Source organism: Numida meleagris, chromosome 16 (genome assembly GCF_002078875.1).
Source record: "Numida meleagris isolate 19003 breed g44 Domestic line chromosome 16, NumMel1.0, whole genome shotgun sequence".
In the NCBI taxonomy this organism is placed as follows: domain Eukaryota; kingdom Metazoa; phylum Chordata; class Aves; order Galliformes; family Numididae; genus Numida; species Numida meleagris.
In genome coordinates this window covers 5,663,028-5,689,625 of record NC_034424.1, presented here as the reverse complement: position 1 = coordinate 5,689,625, position 26,598 = coordinate 5,663,028, and the positions used below count along the sequence as shown (strand labels likewise).

General features: G+C 55.4%; 1 protein-coding gene across 1 annotated transcript; it reads right to left on the bottom strand.

The window, feature by feature from the left end:
* On the bottom strand, positions 1,964-23,310 carry ASS1 (argininosuccinate synthase 1). Its single transcript, XM_021414021.1, has 15 exons — positions 23,059-23,310; positions 21,151-21,278; positions 20,757-20,825; positions 20,346-20,534; positions 18,621-18,677; positions 18,208-18,282; positions 16,211-16,281; positions 15,698-15,728; positions 12,686-12,776; positions 10,988-11,072; positions 10,270-10,334; positions 6,982-7,113; positions 3,971-4,127; positions 2,632-2,697; positions 1,964-2,189 (listed from the first exon to the last, which is right to left on the bottom strand). The coding sequence occupies exons 1-15, from the start codon at positions 23,285-23,287 to the stop codon at positions 2,135-2,137; spliced, it is 1,500 nt and encodes a 499-aa protein (XP_021269696.1). The 5' UTR covers positions 23,288-23,310; the 3' UTR covers positions 1,964-2,134.

The following is a 26,598-nucleotide window of genomic DNA, read 5'->3' as shown; positions in this document are numbered from 1 at the left end:
CCAGGCGGGCATGTACAGAGTGCCTGGGAGCTGAGCTGCCCTGGGCTGCCTCTGCCTTCTCCTCCTGCTCCTCCCAGCCCCAGGAGTCTCTACTGGAATGAGCTGCCCTCATGCACACCTGTGAACAGCCCCTCGGGCTGAGCAGTCCCCATGGGGTGATCCCTGCCTGGCAGCGAGTATGTTGCCAACAAAGCCAACTCAGCAGCTAGGAGCTCATTCACCTCTGCTTTTCCTTGCAGCACAAACTTGCCTTTCACCTACGCTTGCAGGTGGCATTCGTAAGGCACCACATCCCTCCTGGCATTGTCCCCACACCCTCCTCCTCCTTCTTCTCCTTCCTGCAGAGATGACATCCCTGGGCAGCAAGACTGGAGGAGATGTCACCTTCTCTGCATTAAGCAAGCAAACATGCACTGCCATGCCCACCTGTGCCTCATGGTTCTTTGGGTGGTGGTACCACACCAGGTGCAGGTTCTGCACTGGGGAGCCCCTGGGCCACCTCTCTACAGGGCTGAAGGTGGCTGTCCCTTGCAGTAAATTGGACCGCTGCAGCTTTAAAGAGCCATGCGTGTTCCTTGGCTTGCTGCAGGGCCGGTGGCAGCAGGGAGAGCCGAGGACACCTGCGGAGATCCTGTACAGCTGGGGAAGATTAGCCTTTTCCACTAGACAAGACCCATTACCATGTTCCAATATACCATCACTTCCGCTAGGAGAGCCTGCAGATGAGATATCGATTGCGGTGACCCCGGACCAGCCCTTCCCTGGATCCTGCCAGGGTTGCAGAGCAGCCCCACGGCATGTGGGCACGTGGTGGTTGGTGCCCATGCAGGAGAGAAGGGTGCAGATGGGGTGTCCAAAATGTCATCCCATAATAGCTCTGCTGGGGAGCTCCCGGGTGGTTTGGGTGCACTGTGCTACTTACCCTGCCATTGAGCAGAGCAGCATGATGCTCAGCCCCACCAGGGTTGGGGGGATGCTGAGAAACCGCAAAAGCACAGGGATGGGAAGGGCTGATAGTAATTAAAGTGGTACAGCAATTAAATGCGGACTTTGACTCACAGCATCCAATCACATCAGCCCTACATGGCCGCACTCAGTGCAAAGGGCAAGTGGTTGGTAGGGTCTCCTCTACCCTATGATCCCATGGCTTCCAAGAACTTATTCCCCTGCAGGGCTCTCACCAGGTCTGAGCTGGCTTTTCAGGGCCTCCACATTCTGCTTTCCCATCACGCTGCCTTTCCCTCCCTACTCTTACACCAGGAGTACCCAGAGGAGCTCACAGCCCCATGTCCTCACCCTACAGCAAAGAGCCACGGGGCACAGCATCTCCCAACACCCCACGGTGGTGAGACAGGCTCCACTAGCCTGGAAATCCATTTATCCCCCTCTCCTGACAGCCCTCTGCTGTTTTCTCCTCCCAAGATGGTAGCTGCCAGTAATAGCAGGGAAAGTAACATCCAAGCTGGGAAAATAACATGTTATTTTCCCAGCGGTGATGTCAGAGCTTGTCATGCTCACCAGCTCGGCAGCAGAGCATGCCTGGACGTCCCCATGCGGCCATTGGGGCCGGGCCTGCACGATGTCATCCCCTTGGATGGCACAGGGCTGGGGACACGGACCTTTGAGTACATCCCAAACCGGGTCCATCCCCATCCTTGTAGCACACCAGGTGGGATGGGAGCATTTTCCTTTCCATCCCCAAGTTGCAGCCTTGGCTCCATTGGTGCACTGTCCCCAACCCCTTGCCGAAACCTCTGGAAGGTTTTCCCTTTAACCAAGCTTTAGAAGGTTCTCCCCATTTTCCCTTCCCTGAACCTCATTTCCATGTGCCGAAAATGAAAAGACAAATAACCAAATCCTCCCAACCACGCAGGGTCGGGGCTGCCCCATCACTCAGCCTATGGGACACCACCACTCCCCATTCTCAATGGTGACGTGACCCAAGCAAGCATCCTTCAGCAGCTCTTAATCCATCACAAATTTATTTTTCTCCCCCTGTCCCACTACTTTCTTCCCCTGTAACAAAGCCATCACCTCCGCAGGACAGAGTTCCAGTTACAAATTACCACCGCAATTAGCAGCAGTGCTTCAAGAAATTAGAAAGGGGAGAGGGATGCCTGTGTGCCATTCATTGCTATTCATCCTGCTTTGTGCTGACCTTGCTCTGGAGACGATGATATTCCTTCAGCCTGGAAACCAGATTAAAAAAAAAGAATAAATTAATTGTAAATTAACAGTAATAACACACATTTCCTTTCAATTAATTTAAGCAGAATGAGGGGGCGTGAGGAGCAGGCGTTTGTTAAGGCCTGTACAGTTTAATTATGTTTTTTTTTTTTTTTCCATGAGATAATGTAATTAATTTATCTCGGAGGGGTGGGGGGACACTGCACGTTGGGGAGAACAAAGCAGTTAACAGGCAACAGAAAAATTAAGAGCCCATTATGTAAATGCGGCATGTTTTACAGCATTTAAGTTGGGGGGGGGGGGGGGGACATGAGAAACAAGTAAAATAACAAGGAGGGAAGCGCGGGAAGGCTGTAATTAGGGGAAGCTGTCACTGGGCAGCAGGGGCTCGGGGCAGCACTGCGTCCTGCGGGGATGGGGGCACTGGGACCCCCCTGCACCGACCTCAGCGCGTTGATGTTGATGAAGCCGGTGGCATCGGCGGGCTCGTAGTCCCCCTGCACGTCCATGCTGTGGGGAGAGAGAGTGTCACCGCCTTGGGGACACAAGGGACACTGGGGACACTGTCCCTGCAGGTGACATCTGTCCCTCCAGGTGACGTCTTCCACGCGTCACCCTTGCACCTATCAGGGATGCTCCATCCCAGCGCCATCCCTGTCCCACCAGTGCCACGCTGCAGCACCAGGCACACCCCCATCCCACCGAGCCCATCTCTGCTGCTTTCATCCCCCAAACTCATTTCCCAGAATCTGCAAAACCTTAAGGAGAAAAAAAAAAGAAGAAGAAGAAAAAGAGAAAAAGGAAAAAAAAAAAAAAAGAGTTTACAATGATTTTACCTCCCCTGACGGGCTACAGAAAAACCTCTGTGCTTTTATTTTTGCTCATTCGAGTGGTTCTGACCTGCTCTATAATTACGTTACTTTCTACCTACTGTGCAGAGGCATTTCCACACAGCTCTGCCTCTCACAGCTTTCTCTCGGGTTCCTGTGACGCCGTCACTCAAAGGCTTTCAAACCAGCGATGTAGAAATCAAAAAGAAAAGGAAAATGGTTGGAGACGCAGGGAGAATAAGTGCCCCTGCTTTTCTCTCCTCTCTCTTTTCCCTCCGTCCCACCCCCCTCCATCCTCCTTTTTTTTTTCTTCCCTCTTTTTTTTCTTTCTTTTTTTTTTTTTTTACTTTATTCATTTAATCTCTCCAAGTGAGAGCGCGGAGCATAATGAAGGGTTGGGACGGATTATTAGGAGCTGTTGATTTTGAGGGGGAGGGAAGGGGGAAAAAAAAGCCAGAGAAGAGAAAGAGAGAAGATAATTTGACATTTACTCCGACTGATCTAAACTCATTCGGGTGTATTTATGGCTTATAAAGTGTTTAGAGAGATTGAAAGGGGTTGAGGGAGGGCTGGGGGGAGTGAGAAAGCAAGAGAGAAAACAACACGAAGGAAAGGGAAAAGCCAGGGGAAAAATAATATTGACTTCAAAACACAGCTCGTGCTTGGCTGGGAGGAAATTGTGCTCTGCATCGTGGGCAGGTGGGTGGGGAGGTGGGCTGGGAAGGGATAGGATGAGGAGGGATGGGATGGGATGGGATTGAAAGGGCATGGGATGGGATGGAATAGATTGGAATGGGACAAGATGGAATGGGATGAGATGGAATGGAACGAGATGAGACAGGGCAGGATGAGGCAAGATGAGATTGAATGTGATGGAACAAGATGAGATTGAATGGATGAGATAGGATAGAATGAGACAGGATGGGACCCTCACTGCCCCCAGGCCCACTCACCTCACCAGCTCCTCATTGTACAGAGAGTGTGGGGACTCCCTGCCCAGGACGTAGACCTGGCCCTTACAGACAGAGACACGCACGGTGCCTGCCACTGCCTGCTGGGAGCGCGCGATGCAGTGCCTCAGGAACTCACACTCGGGGCTGTACCAGAATCCTGTGGGCAGAGACACCATCAGAGTGAGAATGGGGATGTTGGGGAACCGAGGGAGATGTGGAGGGTGACCCCACCACAGGCTGAGTTCCGCAAGGAAGCCATCAGGTAATTTTCAAGGGAAGGGATGCAGTTTGGGGGCTGGGAGAGGGAAACAAGGTGCCAGGATGGGTTGATTCAGTTCTGTGCAATGGGGATCTTGTGCACGTTCTCTCCCCACTCAAGAGGAGATGGGAATCCTCTGCTCAGTAAAATGCACTGTGGGCATTTCCCTCCCAGCTCCTCTGGATGCAGAACTTCTGCTCATGGAGATGAAAAGCTTCATTAAGTTATTACAAAACCTCCACTCAAAGCCCTGCATCCTGGGAGGATTGGGTGGAGACAGACAGGAATGGATGGATGGACCGGCAGACAGATGGACAGGTGGACAGACAGAACCCATTCCACAGGAGCAACGTGGGCTCGGGGGGACCCATTTGCAGCCCCCAGGATGGGGATGAGCCACTGTCTCCTGGGACAGGCAGGGAGGGGACTGCCCTGTTGGGATGTAGTGTCCCAGGGGGCAGCCCCGGCCCCGCTCCCACGCTCCCTCCAGCTATCACTGCCCAGGGCTGACCCCGGGGCTTTATTGCACTGCCCATCGGGGCACATACACCCCTACATCCTGGCAGGCTCAGCTTCCTCGACCCTGTCTAGAGTAACAGGGCTCTGCTTTCCCTCGTGGGCTTCCCCCCCCCCAGCACCGCATCACATCCCCCAAGACACAGCCTTGGGGAGCAGCCACCAGTGTGGGTGGTGGCATTACCATCGGTGAGGCCACCGCAGGCACTCGGAGAGGCCATGCCCTGTGCACATCTCCTGTCGCTGAGTGGGATAATTACCCAGGGAGGCCCCCAAGACCCGGAATAAAACCTGGGAGATGGAGAGGGAGATAGAGGGGGAGAGAGAAAGAGCCCATTCACCGCCCTCAGGTCATCCCCAGGCTTTATCTCCCCATCTCCCTGCTGCTCTGCTCACACCGGTGCCTTCTCACCTTTCCTTTCCCAGCTGGGATTCGGGTTGAAGCCATTAAAGAAACAAACCTGGGCTTTTGTTGGCCGCCTCCATGCAAGAAAGCACTTGGGCATTGTGCATCCTTTACTCTGGGATCTGCCCAGCCCTAGCTTGGTGTGTGCACACCTCCTTTTTGGGATATAACTGATGCTACATGGACCTGAATGCAACAGACACTTTGGTGGTTCAGTGCTGAGCCCTCATCCCTGCACTCCACACCCAGCATCACACCAAGGCATCAGCCTGAGCCTCGCAGACCTATGGGGCAAACCCGCCCTATGGCACAGCCAAGAGGCTCAGGGATCTCTTTCTTCCATTCCAGCTGGGCAAATAAATCCCTCTTTTTAACAAACACACTACAGGTACAACTCTTCAAATGTCAGAGCTGACTTCAGGCTGTTGCGTCCCCGTGGCAGGGAAAAAATAAATAAATCTGAGACACATTAAAATAATAACCAGCCACTTAAACGCTGCTCTGACAACTCCAGGTGCGAGGAAGCACCCCCTCCCTCCTCGCCCCCCTCTGCAAACAAACTCCCCCCTTGCAGCCATCCATCCCAGCAGCCCTCCCTGCCCTAATCCCCCCGACACCGACAATGGCATTTCCGCACCTGGCCCTACCTGCGGGACACAGCGGCTTCAAAGCCAGCACTGCACAAAGGGATCAATGGGGATGGGGGAAGATAACCTCTAATTGTCCCGAAACCAGGGACTGGTGACAATAATGAGGTGCTGCAGGAAGGCCAGCTCCCAGGGCTGATGGGGCGGAGGCACCCGCTGCCATCCTGACAGAGCCCTAAGGAGCCTCCAGACACCCTCGGTGGGTGAGGGTCTGCTCTTCACTTGGGTGGGAACGCACCCTGCAGGTCTGAGAGAGGTGGGAATGAACCCACTGACACCTGAGCAGCTCTGTAGTCCTGTGGTTTTCCCAACAGCGAGTGTTTATAAATAAATAAATAGCTGTAGGCTTCAACTGAAAATAAATAACCAACATACAGGCAGCGCAGCACTAAGTCTACTGAAAACAGCTGCAGGCTGATGCAGCATCAGAGAGAGAATGGAAGAGGGCCCTGTGATTTGAGGGGAAGGTAATGGTGACTCCCACCACTGCTCATGGCTGTGCACAGCCCTGTCCAAACCTGTCCTGTGGCCCCAAAATGCAGGGGAAGCGGTAAATGGGCTCTAGAAGGGAGAGGTGGGGATGGTGGTGGTAAAGGGATGGAGAATCAGTGGTGTGACTGTGCAGGGCGGGACAAATCCCGTCCCTGGAGGTGTCCCTGAACCATGAAAATGTGGCACCGAGGGATGTGGTCGGTGGGCATGGAGGGGATGGATTGGGCCTGGGTATCCTAGAGGTGTTTTTCAACCTCTATGATTCTGTGATTCAATGAAATCAACAGCATCAGGCTGGGATGTATGCCGGGAGCGGTCACTCATGGAAGGTGGCATCACCTCCCAGCACCCTACATGGAGCCTACTTACCCAGAAAGCAAGGAGGGCAGGGGGTCAGAAAGCTCTCAGGATAGAACCACATCATAGAACCACAGATTTGGGTTAGAAGGAAACTTCAGCACCATCCAGGATCACAGAAGCACAGAGTGGTTTGAGTCGGAAGGAAACACCATCCAGTTCCAGCCCCTTCCACAGCCACATCCATCCCCTGGGCACCTCCAGGGATGGGGCACCACAACTTCCCCGGGCATGAGCATCACCCCTGGGCATGAGCACCCCCACCTTTTCCCCATCACCCACACCTGCACTTCGGCACCCTGTGGGCAGCAGTGGCAGTGGGGTCCACACGTACCATTGTACACCAGCTCGGAGAATTTCAAGGCGAGCCCCTGCTTGATTTTCCGTACTTCCCGGTCCATGGTGAAGGCCTCGATATCTAAATGCGCGTGGTATAGGATCGTCCCCGCTGGGGTCTCATAGATACCTAGCCATTTTTCCAGGCAGGGGGAAAAGCAGAAAAAGAGAGAGAAACGAATGAGACCAAAACTGTCAGCAAATGACAAAAAATAATGACTTGGCTGACAGAAGGAGCTGTGGTCGAGCGCATTCAGTCCCAGCTTGCTGCAAAATGCATCTGTCATTATATTCATGCTGGGGCCGAGACAGTCCACTCCGCACCTTGCGGAGAAAATTTCTAGATTCCCCTCTTTGAAGAGGCACTCTGACGAGGCTAAATGACAGGGTTTGGGAACCGATCCCCCCACAGATACGTGCCCAACGGTCTGCGGCTGAAAACCTGTAATTAAGAGAACGATGCGGGGCACAGGCACAGGGCTGAAATCCCCTCCTCTCCTCGGCTGGCGGGCGAGCCCTGCGCCAAAATGGGGCTACCTGGGGACCGGGGGCACAACCCCACTTGGGGCTGGAGAAACCCCCCCGGCTCTTTCCCGCCCACCCCTGCCTGTGTGAGGACTGGGGATGGGACTGCTCCCTTTGTTCCATGGGTTTAAAGCGTGTTTAAAGACAATATGGGATCTTGCTCCAGGTGCATTGAAAGCGATGGGGAAGGGTGGGGCTGTCCAGCAGTGGGCACGGCCGCAGCTCCAGTGTCACAGCCTTGTCCCCTCCACACTGGGCACCCACGCCACGGCACAGCCCTGGCCAAATGGCACCCATGCGTCGGGTTTTCTGGCACATCAAAAAATGAGGCTTTTTCCCTAAAAAGATAAAAATTCTGGATTTGGTCATGATAAAATCCAAATCCAATTCTCTGTGCTGCAGAGAGCTGCAGTGGGGCCGTGTCAGTGAGCATTTTGGAGCCTGCCCCTTGTCCATGCAATGGGGCACACCCCATTCAGGCCCCCACTACCTGTGATCTTCAAGGAAAGGACTGGAGGAGAAGAAACCCCTTGCCTCATTCACCACCCCCTATCCCTAACAGGCTCCTGTGAGCTCAGCATCCTCCATGATGAGAGGCCCAGTGGACCCCCATCCCCAGGTGCTCACTGAGAACCCATCCCCATGAGCACAGCCCCACACCGGGGCTCCAAACCCCATGCACAGAGCCAAGCACACCGCTGGCACCACAAGCATCCCCTCTCCTTCCCCCTCCGCCCCACTCGGGCTGACCCAAGGTTTGGTTTTATGTCTCACCCCCCACCTCCGTGTCCTTGCCCATCGCCCGCCTCCCTGCTCGCCCCATCCACGCCGTGACAGCCACGCCGGGACCGCTGTGCCAGGCAGGGAGGTGACAGCCGAGCTCCCAGAGACACCTTCAGAGTGACACTCACAGCCTCTCCAAGTGTCTATTTTCATCTCCCCGTGTTTACAGGAAAAAGACAGAGGTGTCAGCGATGCGGGCTGCCAGAGCTGCAATCACCCCGCAATTACCACTGGGGAAGGGGGGGTGGCCACGCAGACAGCTGCCGCTGCTTAAAATTTTCTAATTTGTAAGCTCTGCTGTCAGTCCTCCTCTGTGCCCATGGCTTTGCTGTGCTGAGCGCGGGTGGCACGCGGTGCTGGTGGGATGGGACCTTCCCATGAGCCTGCAGGAAGGTGCTGCCCGAATTTCTACCCCTGGGAAAATCCTTGCAAATGAGGGCGGTTTTGGGCAGTGTGGGCATGGAAACATGGGGAGAGAAAAGAAAGAGAGAAGCCCCAAGGAATGGAGCTCAGCTCTTTGGGCAGCAGTTGTGGACTCCTTCCTGCTTTCTCACCTCTGATTGCATTTACTCCATTTAATTAGCCCCCCCTCTGGAGTTAGAAAGGTAATTTGGAAATAAGAATGGGAACAGGCACACGCAGCTCCATTCCAGCCAGTCCTGCTGCCTATTTGCACCCCAAGTCCCAGCTCACATGGTTCAGAGACTGACACAGTGCACCTTCACCCCTTTGGCCTCAGCAAATCTCAGTGAGGAGATTGGAAAAAATCAATGCCAATGCATCTTTCCCTTCCAAACCACTTGGATTCGGGAGTGGAAGGATGAAAGGCAGTGTCAAGATGGGAAAAACGCATTTGCAGCCCCAGCTCTGTGCCCGTGCCTCAGTTTCCCTCAGCAAGCAGGGTGAGGGGGCCACCAAGAGCCACCACGTCCCACTGGGTGCTAAGAGCATCCCCCAGGAACCTTGTCCCTGTGCAGCTGCAGCACTGTGCAGAGACCTCATCCACCACCGCGCCAACGCGACAGCGATCGCTTGACGATGTCATGCAGCAGACAAACATGACAGATAAATGGGGTTTAGTGAAATTATTAAATGCTGCAAGGGTCACTAGAGCATGTCAGCAGCTCTTAAAAAAAGAAAGACAAAAAAAAAAAGACAACAACGATTTTGACAAATTACTCAGCATCCAGCATGCAAATGCACACAGGCTCGTGCGTGCAGCTTGGGTTTCTAGTTTTGTTTGTCCTTCTTTTGGTTTTAATTCAGTTCTACAGGTTGGCACCCCATGGTTTGGGGTTTATCTCTCGCTGGTGCTGCGCAGGCAGCAGAGCCTTATCAAAATATTTGCTCGTGCCCTGCCACAGAAAGCAAGTTTAAAGAAAGGGAGCCTCTAATTAGGCATTAATGAGATTTAAGACAAAAGAGCCAGGATGAGGAGAGTGAAATGATTACGAGTGGGAAATGATGACAAGCTGTCTCTGGCTCCTGAGTTCTGCATGGGGCAGCTTGCTGCCTCCAGAGGTTTCCGATGGAGCTGATCCTAATGGGGAATCAATGCGAAGCACAGCCTTAGAAAGGTATAAATAAATCAAGGATTGGCTTTAACTAGTACTGGTGGCTTGTGGTTGTTTCCTCCCAGGGAGCCAGACCATGGTGGGGAAGGGTTGGGGTTGGACTTGATGATCTTAGTGGTCTTTTCCAACCTTAATGATTCAATAATTCTATGATTTAACAATCTTTTCCCACTGGGGACGGGTGTCACTTGAGACCTGAGCCCACTGGTGGCACTGGGGCTGGTGCAAACCATGGCACAGGCAGCCGTGAACCCAATGAGACATCCCCATAATGGCCAAATCCTGGTTAAAAGCTGAAGGGAAAGGCACAAAGCCCAAATACCTGGCACCTGAGCCCCCACCCAGTCCCACCAGCACCTGTCCCTTTTGTGGCTGCTTTTAGGGCCGGGCTGGCACCTGCTCACCTCTGGACTTCATCCCAACAAAGCGGTTCTCCACGATGTCGATGCGCCCCACGCCATGCTTGCTCCTGCGGAGGAGATGGATGGACGAGTGGTGAGGGGAAAAAACCCCAAATGACAGCGTGAGCACCTCTACACAGTGCTGGCTTTGCGCAGGGGCATCAGCAGTGACCCCCAGATTGGATGGGTAGGAGGCAGATTGTTCTCCTTTTTCCCTTCTCTTGGCTCTGCCTTTATGCTTCCCTCACCAACGGCAGAGCCCCATGGCACTGGGCAGCATGGAGTACAGTGGCATGGGCAGCTGCTTCGTGATGGCTGAAGTCATCTTAAAACCAATTAATTAACATTTAAAAGGAGAACTACATGGAAAAATTCATTCCTATTCAGCTCTTGGGTAATTATAGGCGAAGACATAGAGGAAGGCGTCAGGGCCTAGTGGCTCTGGGTGGCAGGAGGAGGCACACAGAGGGTGCTACCCTGGCTGCAGGGTGGCCCTTGACCCTTTGGGATGCTCAGTAAATGCAGAAGGCATTAATAGGAGAGCACGGGGAGCCAAAGCCTAATTACCTCCTGCTTGGTGCCAGCGCCGGTGGCTCAAGTGGCACAGGCCTGGCACAACAGGGAATGTCCTGTTGCTGCTTTGCCACCAGTGACACCAACTCAACTCTATCCCAGCTGGGGAACACTGGGGAAACATGGAAGGGGACCGCGTGGTACTCACGCGATGTCGTTCAGGTACATGAAGAGCTCCAGGGCCGAGCGATGGGTGACTCCATCCCCGGTGTTGGTGACCTTCACGGGGACACCTGCAGAGGAGGGCAGTGGGCAGGATGGAGTGCCAGTGGGATCCCCTCCCGGCATCATCCCGCGCGCGTTAAATAGATGTGACAGATATGAACTCTAAATAACTTCTTAAAAAGGCATATCCAAGCTGCTGCTGGGGGGAGTGAGGGGAGGGGGAACCTCCTCAGGAGAAAAGCGAAATAAATAAATAAAAAGGCCATAAAAATGCCCCCCTCCCCTTTTTTCCCCCTGCTCTCTTTTTTAGGGCCTGTGAAATTGCAACCAGGCCCTTAACTAATTGAATTTCACGCTCAGCAATTGTCTTAGGGCGCAGCACCTTCTGTCCCACCAGCCCTGGCGGGGGGGAGGGGGGGGTGACAAACGAGCCACCCGCCAGCAGGGGGGGGGACACGTCTAGGGCATGGTGATGTGCACACACGTGTGTGCACACATGCACACGCACCCCACGGTGGGGTGCTCCATAGGAATGTGTTATTGCATTTTTAAAGAACATTTTTAAAATATATGAAATATTTTATTTATTTTTAGGTGCTGGGTGGGAGGGAGGCAAGCAGGGTTGGGGGGGGGGAGATGAGGCTGAATAGCAAAAGAGGCATTTTCTTCAGCAGTGTGAAATGAGCAATAAATGTATTAGGAAGCTGACAAGGGGGCTGCGGGGCCCACAAAGAAAAGCTGCGCGGAGTTGGAGGCTAATCTCCCCTCCATCTGCCCTCCTCATTACCATTGAACGCGCTATCAGTTGCCAATCAGCGCTCAATGACTCCCTTTCTAGTCTTTATTACGAGGCGCCCGCGAGAGCCGTGTCTACTGACGGGCTCTGTCAGCTTCCCCCAACCTAAACCCCCTATTTTCCAGGGGTTTATAAACTCAGTTGTAAATTGCTATTAAATGTAAGTTGCGGCAATAATGAACCTTAAGCTGCTTCTCGCCAGGGCCCCCCCTCGGTGCCCTCCCCTCGCCCCGGCTCTTTCTATTCTCGTCCTTCGTCGGGGCATTGGCCAGGGTCCGCGTGGCAGAGAGCCGACATTGTCGGGGCCGTTGTTGGTGAAAGCTGCTTAGCCTTTAAAATAGTTAATAATTAGATTAAAACTTCAAATAAATTAACTAGGGGCTGAATGGGGGCTCTGCCTCGCAGAGAGAGGATCAGGGGAATGGAGCTGGGCTCCCAGTGCTGGGGGCTGCGGGGAGGAGGTGGCCCCTCTGAGCCATGGGGTGGCATGGGGACACCCATGGGTGGCAGGAGTGGGAGCACTGTATCCCCTCGTTGAGGTCTGGAGACCATCAGTGTCACCTGCGTGTCCCCAGGGGCCACCTGAGTACCATGGACAGCGACACCTGCACCCACTGCACCTCAATGCCTGGGGTTCTCCCTCTGGTGTCAGTGGGGTCCCACTGCCACAGGACTGAGCCCTATGTGACAAGGAGCCACTGGGGACATACGCAGACCACCCACACTAATGGAATAACCCCAGTGTCCTCCAAGGCACAATGCTCCAAGCTGAGGTGCAGCCCATCTCCACCCTAGGGATACTCTAGGCTGCGTCTCTCACCAGGGTGCAGGGTTTGGTCCTAACACGGACTCAGTGCCAAGGGCGAGCTCTGGGGAAGCTCTTACCCTTCTCAAACTCGATCTCCAGATCATCTGGGATGTCCGGAGAGGTGGTTGGGTCACAAGTCTTCGTGTAGAGGTCACGGGGAGCCCGATTCTGCAAGGGGGAGAGACAAAGGACAGTTGGTGTCATGGGCACAGCCAGCATCACCACCACCCCCAGAGCTCAGCAGGTTGGCACCCATCCCCATCCCAAAGCAACAGGATGTGGCGAGCTCGGCACAAAGAAGCACCGGAGCTCAGGGGGCCCTGGGAACAAAGGGGACGGAGAAATCAGACAATTTTTCCCCTCAACTTGATCTCATCTTTTTCTTCGACGCCCCCACAGCTGGAGGTGGAATAGCTGCGGAGAAGCAAGTCAGGCAGGGAAAAGTGCGACTTTTTGCGGTCAGTGCGGAATAAGCCGGGCTGCGGCAGGGCCAGAACCCAGCTTATTCCGTGCGGACCGAAAAAACGAATGAGGAGGGCTGACCCCAGCAGGTGCTCTAGTCGCATGGGCTCTTTCATGGTGTCCTCGAGGTTAATACACACAGGGAGAAAATAGAGGAACAAAGCAAAAACCCATTTCAGAGCGCATCAACCTTTATGTATATTTTCCCCCAAGATTTGTAGTAAAGAAGCATCTTATCTCCTTTAGAGCTGGGCCATTGGAGGCTGGGGTGATGGCGGTGAATTGAAGCACGTACCAGATGAGGGAGGAAGAAATAATAATAATAATAATAACAAAAAAGCTTTCTGTCCTAGCAAGCAAAATGCATTGCAATTTAGCATAGCTGAAGCATCTCCCTCGTGGCTGCTGCCCCATCCAGGTTGGGACAGCGTTGTCGCTCATGTTGGTGACACCAACACGTGCTCCCTGGGCGACCACGGAGGGGCCCCAGCAGTGCCCATGTGCAGCCTCTGAGCTGGGAAGGGGGAAAGAGGGAAACCGAGGCACAGCACAACCTGGTCACCTGCCCACAGCCCCAGCTGTGGCCTCTCCTGTGTCCATCATTTTGGTCTGGGTGATCTTGTAGGTCTTTTCCAACCTAGCTAATTCTATGATCTCCTGCCTCCTTGCCACTGAGCAAAGAGGGCAAAGCAGAATCATCCAATATCCCAAGTTGGAATGGACCCATAAGGATCATGGAGCCCAAATTCTCCGACATGTGTCTCATTTTTGGGTGGTCCTGCATGGAGACAGGAGTTGGACTCAATGATTCTTATGGGCCCCTTCCAATTCAGGATATTCTATGATTTTTTTTTTTGCCCTTTCTCCTTGCTTTACGCAGCGCACGCGCGTTTCCCCCATGCCCCTCAAAGCACACGGATTACACGGGCTGCAGATTTCAATTTTACATCATCTGCCCTCTCCTAGCCCCGATCACACTTATTAACCAGACGGACCCGCTGGAGATGATGGAAAACTTGGAGTTCAAAAGAAAAGATGAGGAGCATGAGGGGGGGAGAAATGGAAAGTATTAAAAACTCTTTACTAAACATTGGAAGTCAAAGTCAGGTAGTTTCCAATTTTCTAAGCCAACTATGAAAACCCCTATTAGATAAAATAACTAAATAGAAATAAAAGTGACATTTGGCTTGCATTCCATCATTACGGTGCGAGTCTGTCCTCTTTTTATTCTCTCTCCTAAAAGCACAGTTCAAATGACAAATAGTTTGTTGCAGTGTATCAATGCCTCCTATTTATCCCTCCCTGCAGGGGGGCTAGTCCTGCAATGTCATCTTTAAAGGGGAGAGAGGAAAAAAAAAAAAAAAANAATAACACACCACCACCACCAAACCCCTTTTTGGAAGAGGAAAGACGTGACAGGACCTGGCTGAGAAGCCGGTGAAGCTGAGTCCTTCTCTTTTTTTTTTAAAAAAAAAAAAAAAAAAAAAAAAAAGGAAGAGTGTGTGGAAAGAAGGGGGGGGAGAAAGAAGCAAGAAAAACGGGGCAAGAAGAGAAGAAATTGGAAGCAAATGGTCCATGAAGTAAACCATGATGCAGAGCTATCGATGCCGCAAATGGTTTATTCATCCGGCTGATATTGTTGTGCCCGGGACTGAATGAACTCTTTCAGAGTGCCATATGAAGTTAAAGCAAGTAAATTTCTATCTTTCTCCGCATTAGCTGCCTCATTGCCCTTCAATCGGGCCTCACAGAGGCAGAAAATAGCTCAACCATCTGCTTTCAAATCCCTCCGTTGGCAGTCTCTGGGCTTTGGGAGGGGACCCGCCGTGCCTGGCACCCCAGCCACCCTCATCCCAGGCTGAGGAAGGGGACAGCAGTGACACCACACAACCATGTCCCATTATCGATGGAGGGTGATGTGCCCATCACCAAAGGATGCTCAGAGAAGGGAACATTCTCTGCCTGGCTTTCCAGACTGGGAAGGACATGGACAGGGCAGAACCATAGGGTCTTGCTCACAGATGCAGAGGGGTGCTGATGCTGTAAGGGGGAAGCACTAGTGGGGGACCAGGATGCCCACTCCACCCTCCTCATCCTCACATCTCCATGCTATAGGCATGTGCCCACCATACCAGGGTCCGCTAAGCAGCAACTGGCTCCTGTCCAGCACCGACTGGTGCTGATGGAGAGCTGAATGGCTGCTGAATATCACAGCAGCTGGAGCACGAGTGGTGCAGCACCAAGAGTCTGCAGCCCATGGGGATGTGGTGGTCCCATGGAGGAGGTCACTTTGAAGCCATTGCTTCCTCCCAGAGAGAGAAGAAGAGGAAGCAAAAGGGGCTGCAGGGAGCAGCCAGGACTCCTCTATCCACTTGGGGGAAGCCACCAGCACCTCATCAGTGTGTAATTGCTCCTTTATTGCTGCCCCATGACATTTTCCCCTCTGGTGTCACCCTGAAACGGGCCCATCCCCTATTGATACCAATGGCAATTAGCGTGCTGCAAGAGGCGGAGGGGCTGGGCAGGGCTTCCCCGCCACACACGGCCCGCCGTGAAATTTCCAATTAGGCTGCAAACACACGAGACGCCCTCAGCCCTGTAGCTGCCACCCGGCCGTGATCGATTACCTTGGGGTTCTCCAGGATCCCGGCTTCATAGCTGCAGCGGGCAGGGAAGGAGGGAGAGAGAGACAGAGAGACGTCACTGCACTGTGGGTCCATGGAGCTCTGGGACCACCTCAAACCACTGCTACCACCCACAGCACGGCCATCCCATAGCGATGGGGGTAAAGGTGTGCTATGCTTCTCCAGGAGACTCGGCAGTAACCTTGCCAAGGAGCACGGGGCTTGCAAGGACCCAAGAGACAGATGGTGCCACGTGGGATGTGGGCAACTACATAGCTTTAGAAAGGTGGAGATTTTAGGGCCAACCTTGTTCAGATCATCATGGGACAGCCCAGGAGGATGGAACTAGATGATCTTTGGGATCTCTTCCAACCCAAGGCATTCTTTGATGGGGAGCAGGCTTTCTGCTTCAGGGGTGTGAAGGATTGTGCTGGTCACATGTCACATCCTACCACGCAGTGCGGACATCGTGACCCCATGCTCTGGGTCCCTGCCCCATCAGAGTTGCCTGCTCACCTGATGTGCATGAGGTTCTCGTCCATACTCCAGGGCGCCTTGGGTGTCACAGGCACTGGGATGCCATGTTTCTGCAGAGAGAAGGGGAGCAGTGCTGAGCGAGTCCACACGGCAAGCCAGCTTCCAGCATAGCCTCCGTGGGACTCAGCCTCAAAAGCACAAAGGCACAACCCCAGCAGCACAGACAGCTGTGCCTCCAACCCTACGCTCCATCAGCTCCTCCATGGGGCCACCATGGTGAGCACTGCAGGGACAGAGAGCTCATATGCCACTACCAGGAGGGGAATGGCCAACCCAGCCCCACCAGGGCGTCCTTTAACCCAAGTGATGGAGATGTCAGAATGGATGTTGAACATCTTTTTCTAGGTCCAGGTTGGCTTGTTCCCCAGCTGGGATCCTCTGAAATGGGAGATAACATGGAGATGATGTGGCCCAAAAACGATAGGATGCCCTCCAGCCTTCAGCAGCACCAGTGCTCCGCTGAAAGGGGAACAACACCTGTGTCCCCACATCCCCACAGGCATTCTGCCACACGTGCCCTGAGCCCTGGCACAGAGCTGGAGGAAAGGGAATCTTCTGCTTGCTAAATCACAGTTTTTAACCCATCCCCTGAATTCACAGCAAGGGCTTGAGATACCTCCTAGGGCTGCAGAGGGACCAGCTCAGCCAGTGCCGGTGGGGACAATGCCCCCATCACACAGGTCCTGGCAGTCCCACAGGGCCACTGGCACCCCCACCGCAGGCTGCAGGGCATCACTGGGCAGCTCCACTGCCCCAACCTGCTCCCACCTACAGAGTAGGCAGCACATTTGCACTTCAAATGGCCCTCAGCCACAAGCTCTGACTTGCAGAGAAGGCGAAGTGCATCTCACTGGGTGCAAGGGCAGAATGATGCCCCTCCTGCCCCAACCCTCAGGGCAACACGTCTCCCAGCCCCCCAGACCCCACCCCTTGCCATACACAGAGCACAAGGGCTGGGCTGCAGACCTCAGCCCCACGAGGGCCCTCGTCCCCATCACAGAGCCCTTCTGGATCGTGGCAGAAGACGTTTCACTTTCGTTAATTCATGCTGAGCAATTACTGTGTTGCCCTGAGCGCATCCCGGCACGGAGGACCTGCCCACATCTCCCTCTCCAGAGCTTGAAGAAGGGGAACTCCCTTTTCTTTTAAGTGCTGAGCACAGCCATAGGCCAAGAGGTACTGCAAACCCTCAAACCCCAATCTCTTCTCTCTGAGCAGGGCCCCAATCCAATTCACTTTCCTTCCCCCCCCCACTCTTTCCAAATGAAAAAAAAAAAAAGAGAGAAAAAGAAAACCACGACAAAACCCAAACCCAAAACACATGTTCCATTTTCCCTATAATAAAAACGCCGCGCTCTTAATAACTCCCCTATTTGACAATTTGTTTGGCAACATATGGAAAGCTCTCGTAAACTCGCCCCTTCATAATACACCAACAGATGGCAAACACAATCCTCAACGCGCGGCCCCGACGCACTGTGCTGAGCTCCTGGTGGCCCCGCACCTCGCCGTCCCCGCGCTGCCAGGCAGCCTGGATGGCAGCTATTTAAAAACCGAAGCAATTTTCTGGTGTATGCACAGAGCTGCCTTTTCCCTTTTGATTGATTGAGCCGAGTTGTCAAGCATTTCCGTGAAGTCGCTAAAAAAGAAAGGTACCCTGGTGGGCACGTAAAAACCTGATGCAAAACTTCTAATATGTTTTATTGCAACTTGTACTTCAAAAAGGAAGGGACAACAAAGAGGAGCGTGTTTGCTTTGTTTGTTACGCGAGTCGTTGAGCTGGGACCCGTTTCCTTGGGAAAATGGGTTACAAACAGCAGCCAGGTAATTACGGGGAAAAAAAAATATATATATATATAGGAGGAAAAAAAAACCCACCCCAGGAGAGCCCAGCGGGGTGCTGCAGCAATGCAACGTGGGTCTCACTGCCATTGCCCACATGATGCAGCAAGCATCCCGCATCCCATCGCTCCTACCTGGGCGTACTCCATCAGCTCGCGGCGCCCAGGGAAGCGCTGGTAGAACTCGGGCATCCTCCACGGCGCGATGACCTGGAGGCAAGCAGAAGCATGAGGCTCGCTGCCCTCTGCCCCCTAGACCCCCTCCCCAGCTGAAATTCAATCTCCCTATGCGATGGTGGAGTAACCCAAAACCCTGACCCTTGCAAGGTGCTGGATGCCAGGGGGAAGCAGGCAGCATCGATCACCCAGCAGCTGCCACCGTGCTGTTTGCTCAGCGGCCTCACTGTGTTTGGGGTAAAAACAGATCAATTAAGGATCATTACAGCCCCCCTTTAAATGCCAAAACGTTGCTCGGTGCAGCTGGCAGCTTGTTAAGGAGAGCTGTGCCTGTGTTAAAGCAGAATTCCCCAGGTGGGTTGGGTCCTTACCTTGATGCTGGGGCACAGAGCATAGCAGCTGAGCTCAAAGCGCACCTGGTCATTGCCCTGAAACACACAAGGAGACACTGAGGGGCTGCCCTGGGGGGGGGGTACCCCCACCCCACCAACCCGTAGGGGCCACATCCTTCAGCTCCTTCAGGATGGGGGAGTGGGGGCTGGTTTGAAGCTTAGTCCCTGGGACAGCACATGTGCAAAGGTGCACGTGGACACAGCAGTGCACATGCATGCAGTCCCCAGGATGATGCCATGTGCAACGCTGGAGAGCACAGCCATGTCCCTGCTCCAGGAGCAGAACGCAGCAGAGAGCAAGGGGGATGTGTTTTGGGGTGCAAACTCTGACCCATGATGGGCACTGAGGCCACCAAGAGCAGCGCTCCCCTGAGCTGAGAGCCCCAAAAACCCAACCTGCAGATGGACCTGGTGGTCCTGAAGGCATTTCCCAGCCTACACTGTCCTATGGAGCCCTGATCTGAGTATTTATTTCTCCATGAAGGGAAAGGGGAGAGGAAGACTTCACCATCCAGGAGGATGCTCTGAACATCTCTCTATCTTAGTTGGCCCATGCTGGTGGGGCAGAGCTAACGAGGCCAGGTAGCTGGAAGGGTTGAGCCCCGTGCTCTTGCCTTCTCCAAGGGATAGAGCTCACCAAACCCATTTTCCCCCAGCACCCAGCACCCCCCCCCTTCCTCTTGTCTCCAGCCCGAAGGATACATTTACAACCGGGCTGCGAGATCCCCCGGGACTATTACACACAGGCGAGCAGAGCTGACAGAGCACTCATTTCCCTTCCAGGCCCAAAACACGTCCATCTGCTCCTGCAGCGGGGACACCGCAGATGGCGCACATTGAGGACGCTGCGGGCTCAGCGGGGCCGAGCAGGGTCGAGTTACCCACAGTGCTGCCTCTGCCTTAATGGCTCGAGGAGGTGGGGGTCCAGGGAGCAGCAGAGGATCCCCAGGGTGGCACTGGTGCCAGCGGTGCCCGGGGTTCATCCTGGGGACAATGCAACGCTCAGGGCACCCTCAGTGGGTGTTTTCTAGGGGATGCTGCTGGGTGAGTCGGGAGAAGGATGCGGGGAAAGCAGTGTGGCAGGAACAGGAGTCACTGTGGCCATGGAGCTATCTTGCAGGCGTGCCCTTCTGTCCTCAGTCTGTATGTGCATCAAATGTCCCCCTTCCAGCAGGGCGCTTCCACCAGTGACCCCAAACCAGCCTGCCTTACACCAGGACCACGGCCAGGGCCCTGGGCTGCACGTTGAGTCTCTAGAAGATGGGAGGAGGAGGTCCTGGGTGCGCACACAGCACCCTGCAGAGCTGCACTGGGGGCACCTGGTGATGGGGGTCACCCTGGGTGTCCCCAGATGGGATCAGAGAAGATCCCAAGATGGAAGGGACCCATACGGAACATCGAGTCCAACTCCTGGCTCCACACAGGACCTCCCAAAAATCAGACCGCACGATGGAGGTGCCCCATGGCTTTGTCCTTTCCCGGGACATCGTGGCACAAGTCCTGCGTCCTCCTCCCACGCTGGCTGGCAATAAAGCCGGAGGGCAGAGCGGCGGCGCGCCCGGCTGCAGAGCATCCTCCCCGAGCATCCTTCCCACGGTCTCTGGCTGCCTCTAGCGGGAAAACTGGAGCTCCGCAATCCCACCAGCACTCACCAAACGCCTCACTGCGCAAGCGCGAGCAGCCAGGGCCCCCCCAGCCCCTCACCTTGCCCGTGGCCCCGTGGGCGATGTACCGGGCCCCCTGCTCCTTAGCGACCAGCACCAGGAGGCGTGCGATGCAGGGCCGGGCCAGCGCGGTGCCCAGCAGGTAGCGGTCCTCGTACAGCGCGTTGGCCTGCACTGCTGGCCAAATGAACTCCTCCACGAATTCCCTGCAGACATCCTGGATGTACACCTGCAGGAATGGAAGGAGCACTGGGGTGGAGGGCGGCTGGGGGACAACCAGCTCCTGTGGGAGCCGTGCCGTAGACTGTGCCTATGACATCCTATGGGGATGGCAAGGTGAAGGGGCTCTTATTCTCCCCTTTCCTAAATGCTGCCAAAAGATTTGGGTGCCAAACCCCTGGGAAAGGGACTGAGGGACGCTCAGAGCTCCCCATGGAAGTGGTGCTGGTACCTTCTCAGCCCCCAGTGCCAGTGCTTTCTTTCGGGCTGCGTCAAAGTCTTCCTTCTGCCCAATGTTGGCCTGAAAAAGTGAGAAAAGTTTGGCTGGATGCTTGCACAAAACCAAGGGCATGTCCAGTCTGCATGGAGCACCAGGGCCACGCTGGGCTCGGGGCCCTCCAAGACGGGCAGGAGGAGCCCCCCCCCCCCCCCCCATCTGAGCCGGCATTCTGGGGCCACACTGCCCTCTGCCAGCCCCTTGGCTCTGCCCCATTAGCAGGATCATTATCCAGCAGGAACAAGCTGTGCTTGTGATAGGGTGAGGTTCACCAGCGCTCCATGCACCCTGCATGTCCCCATCGTGCCCCTACACACCTAGACCCCACCCCAGCAGCCCCAGGGCTCACCAGGAAGGCGATGACAGTGTAGCCCTGCTCCTTCAGCCACACCAGAATGCAGGAGGTGTCGAGGCCCCCGCTGTAGGCGAGGACCACGGTGTCCCTGGGTTCAGCCATCCGTGTGCTCCCCAAGCTCCCTGCAAAGTGTGGGGCCGGGCTCAGCGCAGAGCAGGCGCAGTGCTTGGGCACGACCTGGCACATCCCGGTCCCGCCAGGCACGTGAGCAGCACCCCCAGCCGCAGCCCGAAGTCTAATTAATAGTTAGCGGGGGTTTGTCCTAATTACACAGGAAACCTCTGCATGGGGATTCGGTGCTCCTCGCCCTTTGGCTGAGGGCATGGAGGACTTCAGCCAGCAATGAAGTGACAAAGCTCTGAGTTCGTGGGGCTCTGCAGGGGGGGATTTGGGAGCCCCAGGGTCATGCCGGCTGTGGGAAGGGGCTCGGGGCTGTCCCCAAGCCAGGCTGTGGACCCAGGGCCCCAAGGAGGTGATGCGAGCCAACCTTTGGCCAGGGACAGCAGACACAGAGCCGGCCAAATCCCACCCTGAGCAACCTCCTTGCTCTTGCCAAGTCAGCACAATCCTGCTCCTGCTATTGCATGCAGAGAGCACTCTGTGCCCAGCTCCCTGAGCGTCCCACCCTGGAGGACACCTTTTCCAGCAGGATGCACTTCCCCACGCTGCACCCCATGCAGCATTGCTCAGACCCAGCCTCTCTCCCTGCTGCAGGATCTGGTTCTGCTGAAGCACAGAGGGGTCTGACGGCCCCACATCCACCACGCAGCTCCCTCACGCTGCTGTGCAGGCAGCACCCAGTCTTGTGCAAGCAGCATTTCCGTAACTCCAGGCGTCTGGGTGTGCACGGAGCTGGGTGTGTGCCCAGCGCACTGGGCTCAGCCTTCCCTTTCCTCTCACTGGAGCATTTACAGGAAAGGCAACTTGTACTTCCTGAAAGGGACCAGCCCCAACACGACCCTGCATCTGCACAGTCCCTGTACCCCAAACCACTTCCCCTCTGCAGCATCCAGCATCACTGCTGCCACCCCAACTGCGTGTTGCTGAGGATGGGCACACTTGGTTCACGAGCAGCAGTGGATAGAGCAAACACCTCTGCATTTTCCTACTCAGACACTTTGCTTTGCCCGGGGGGGGGGGGGTGGAACACATCCCATAGCAATGGGCCACCAGCTCCAAGCACAGGGCTTGTGTCCAGGAAGGGAGAGCCTCAAAGTTTCAGCCTTATTTGACAGTTAATCAAAGCAAACAAAGCTCAGCGAAGGGGAACATCTCGGGACTTTCTCAACTCTTACGATTACGCTGCAGCAATTTCCTTGTGACTTTGGTTACACTTTGTACCGGAGAGACTCTGTTTTCTCTACCCCACAGGAAAACTGAGATTTTGTTTTTAAACCAAGAGAAATAAAAGGCGGGGTGGGGTGGTGGTGGCTGAATAGAAAGCTGAAGCCTTTGGCAAGGAGGGGAGCTGCCTTCCCCAGGCAGGCTGGCAGAGCACCCTGGGACAGGCTGTGGGACAGGCAGGGTAAGCCTTGGTGTGCAAGCATAGGGGCCTCATCCTGCCCTCAGGACCCCCAAGTAGAGCATGGAGGGCAATGGGTTGGTGCCAGCTGAGGTGCCAGCTCCAGTCCCTGGGGGTGGCCAAGCTGGGGACACTCTCAGGGGGTGGGAAGTGCCCAAAAACTGAGTGAGAAGGGGCTTGGTGCAGTACAAGCAATGGGAAGGGGTTGGGACCCCCCTGGGACCCCTGCCCTGCCCTGCTCCTCTGAGCCTATACCATGCAGCAATGGTGGGGCAGATCTGGGGGTGGGTGGAGAGGGGTCAGCCAGTAGCAGGGACAGTCCCCCTACAGCAAAGGGCCCCTTTTTCCCCTCACTCTCCCCTTGCTGTGCCCACACTCACCTGCTCTGCAGGACCACAGAAACCAGCTGCCCTCAGTGCTCCAGCCCAGCGTCCAGCATCCTCCTCCTCTTCCTCCTCCCTTATAGCCAGGCGGGGGCAGGCGGAGCTGCCAAAGGACTGTCCCTTCCGTGGGCAATGTCCCTGGTGGGGCCCTGCCCTCTAGGTGCTTGGGGGTGCACAGGGCAGGGAGGGGCAGCTTGCACCCCAGCCAGGTGGAGGGCTTTGCCATGTGCTGCCAGCTGGGTCCCCCACTTTGCAGCCATACAGCTCCAGGGTGTCACCTCCCAGCACCCATCAGGTGGGAAGAGGGTGGCTACTCTATAGCTGCCTGCCTTCCTGCCTGGCACAGCTTTGCGAGGGAAGGAAGAATTTCTTTGAAAGCCCTGGAAATGGAGAACTGCAGCTCTAGGGGAGCCTGGTGCAGGGGGCAGGCAGAGCTGTGCATGGGGTAAAGCCACGCTTCCTTTGCGCATGCACTCAGATCAGCAACAAGCCTTCCAGCATGGAAAACCCATCATCCATAGGGAGTGCTCCTTTAGGGGCACCTCAAAGAGAGAACAGTGTGAGCAATGGGCTTTGGCAGCAGCAACCTCACCCCAGCACAGAGCCATCACATAATGTGGGGACAAACAGGTTGGGGTCCCTCCAGCCAGTGCAGTGGGGTGGGACAGAAATGACTTTTGGGGAACAGCCTCTGCCCACACATGTGCAAAAAGTCTGATCCCAGAGGGACCCAGCACAGGGCCAGGGCTGGACATTGCCCCACACAGGCAATGTCCCTTGGGCAGCCCAAGGCCAAGGAGGGAGGATGGCTGGAGGAGCTGCTTTCTTCACAAGGAAACCTTTACTTGGAACCAAACAAAACAAGTATGTGCACAGGAATGCTGTGGATTTTGGTATGCAGTTAACGCTTGGGGGACACTGTGCCCTCCCTGCTTGCTCCCCAGCCAAGTGGGGCTCCTGCTCCCCCCATACCCACTATCTGCAGGCTGATCACAGCCAAGGCCGCCCTGAGCTGCTTGGGGTGTTGCAAGAAAACCCGGTGTTTGCAAGAGGCTGACGAGACACTGCATCCTCCCCAGCTCTGCTGAGTCAGGGTGAAAGCAAAGGGACAGGGGCAGCGGGGCCCACATACCAGGAGGGGATGCATTCCCAGAAGGGAGAAGGGTGATGCAAGCTCAGCTCTCCCCAAACAACACATCCCCACTGCAACCAGAGACAGGAGGAAGCGCGACCCCACAGAGCTGACACCAGCTTCATGCCCCCCTGCAGCCCCATCAGTAGGGAAAGAATGAGATGGAGATGATGGAGACGATGATGAGGCTGTGCCCTCACCCATATCTGCAGAGAGATTGAATTGGGGTGCCCATGTGCCTGCAGAAAGGTGGGGATGCCAAGCCACCCCCTGTGCCCCCTGCCCACCCTGAGGACAGAGGCATTCCCCTGGCCATGGCAGGTAGCCAGGGGGCACGCACACTGTGGTAGCTGCCCACGTTTTTCCTGCACTCGTGCTGGCACTGCCTCAGTGCCGGGCACTCATCTCAGCCTGCAGGCAGGAGGGGTGAAGCCAAGGAGGAAGAACCTGTGACCCCCCTCCCTTGTGCAGAAGCTCCCACTGCTCTCCTGGAAACAAGCAGAGGTGGCTGAGAAGGGACATGGCACCACGAGGATGTGGCTCCTGTACCCTTACAGCTCCCTGGGATCACTACAGGATCCCAGCACCTCTGTTTCCATCATCGCCCGTGTTTAGCCAGGCACCAAGCGAGAAGTGGAGCTCCTCCAACACTGGGTCAAAGGAAGCCTGGACCTCCCTGGCCTGGACTTGCTGCAGCCCCATCACTCCCCTGGGTAACAGCCAGGCTTTGCCCTCAGTGTCCACTGGGGAGACTGAGCCAGGACAGGGTACTGCAGCCCCTGGGGACGGGTGCCACCAGAAGAGCCATGGGCAGAGCATCCCTCACCTGTACTGAGCTCCACCTGTGCCTGATGCCAGAAGATGCCCCTAGTGAGGGGCATCCCACTGGGGGTACCCCCACCTGAGTGGGCAAAGGGCAGATACACAGGGGCAATTAGGGCAACCAGCACCTGCACCAGCAGCCCTGGGGTGGGGAAAGAGATGTCACCAGGGAACAAGCAGTACCAGGGAAGGCTGATGTGCTGCCATCCCCATGGGATGCTGCTGATGCTGGTGTGGACAGTACTGGACCACAGGCTTTCCTGCATGCTGGCACTGAGGGTGGCCACACTGGACTTGATGGCATTGATGGTGCCCATCAGGCTGCCCCACATCCAGCATGGCTCCCTGGAGGCAAAATGCAGCATTGGGGTGGCTGTCCCATGGCCAGAAGCATCCCTACCTGCCTGCAAGCACAACTCCCAGAGATGCAGCAGGCCTGTGCAGCGCGGTGCCACATATCAGCAGGGGATGCTGCAAGCGTGAAACCAAAACTGGCATCCACCAACACCCTAAGCCCCTGCTCTGCATCAACACACACATTCCTGGCTCCAGTCCCAAGTTTTTGTTTGTTTCCCTGCTGTGCCTGGCAGCAGAGTGCCAGCAGCCAAATGCCAGCGCTGCGCAGAGGGCACCCGGCGCTTCCGCTCAGCCCAGCAATGAGATCCCCAAGAGGCAGCGGGAGAGGACGCGCCTGTGCATTTCACAGGGCCCCTGGGAGATAGGAATTGAATCACTGGCAGCAAATGCAGGAAGCCCGGGGAGAAACGAAGGGATGCGGGGGCCAGGGGGTTTGCATGCGGCATCTGCTTTGGGAGGGTTCTGCAGGGCTCAGCCAAGGGAGATGAGCAACAGGAGAGAGGAAATTGGGTAGAAACCAAAGGATTTAAAGCAAACGAGAAAGGCAGCATCCTTCCCAGCAGACACCCACCTCGCACTATGAGCACTACACAGGCAGCAGCAGAGCCCAGGGCGCTGTGCACAACTCAGGTGTAGGTGCCAGCATCCCGGGTACCCATCTATGGGGCAGCTGTTGGGAGTCCTCCAGCCAGATGGGGAAGAGCAGGCACAGGCCCTAAACACCCTTTTTCCCCCCAAAAGCAGCATGCAAAGGACTCAGTTTGGGTGACCACCTCTGCTGCAGTGCCCACCTCATTCTCAGCCACGCAGCAGTAAAGCCCCACATCAGCACTCATCACCATTAACCACAAAACTACCATGGGGTGGCAAAGGCACCTTGGGGATGCTTGGCTTTGCCATGAGTGCTCCCAAAACGTACAGCTCAGGGGCTGCTCTCAGTGGCAGAGTGGGGAGATAGCTGAATATCTACATGGGACCCTGGCAGCCACATTCCTGCTCCATGCTGGGAAGGAGCAGGCTGGGAAAGGAAGTGTGAGGAGCAGGTGAGCACTTGGAGCAAGAACTGCAGCCTCACCTTGCACGGTCAGCCTGGTCCTCCCCATGTTGGTGCCCAAAGGGTTGCAGGCCGTGCACAGGTAGCTGCCAGCATCCTCCGTGGAGATCTGCAGGAGGCGCAGCTGCCCACCAGGGAGCACATTGAGCCTGGGCCCTGCAGGGATGAGCAG

Bases quoted from the DNA above. Each gene is read 5' to 3' on its own strand.
- ASS1 (XM_021414021.1), bottom strand. From the start codon at position 23,287: ATGGCAAAGCCCTCCACCTGGCTGGGGTGCAAGCTGCCCCTCCCTGCC. The intron at 15,729-16,210 runs GTGAGCAGGCAA...TGCCCGCTGCAG, and splicing joins GAGAACCTCATGCACATCAG to CTATGAAGCCGGGATCCTGG. The intron at 7,114-10,269 runs GTGAGCAGGTGC...AAAAATGGCTAG, and splicing joins TGTTGGGATGAAGTCCAGAG to GTATCTATGAGACCCCAGCG.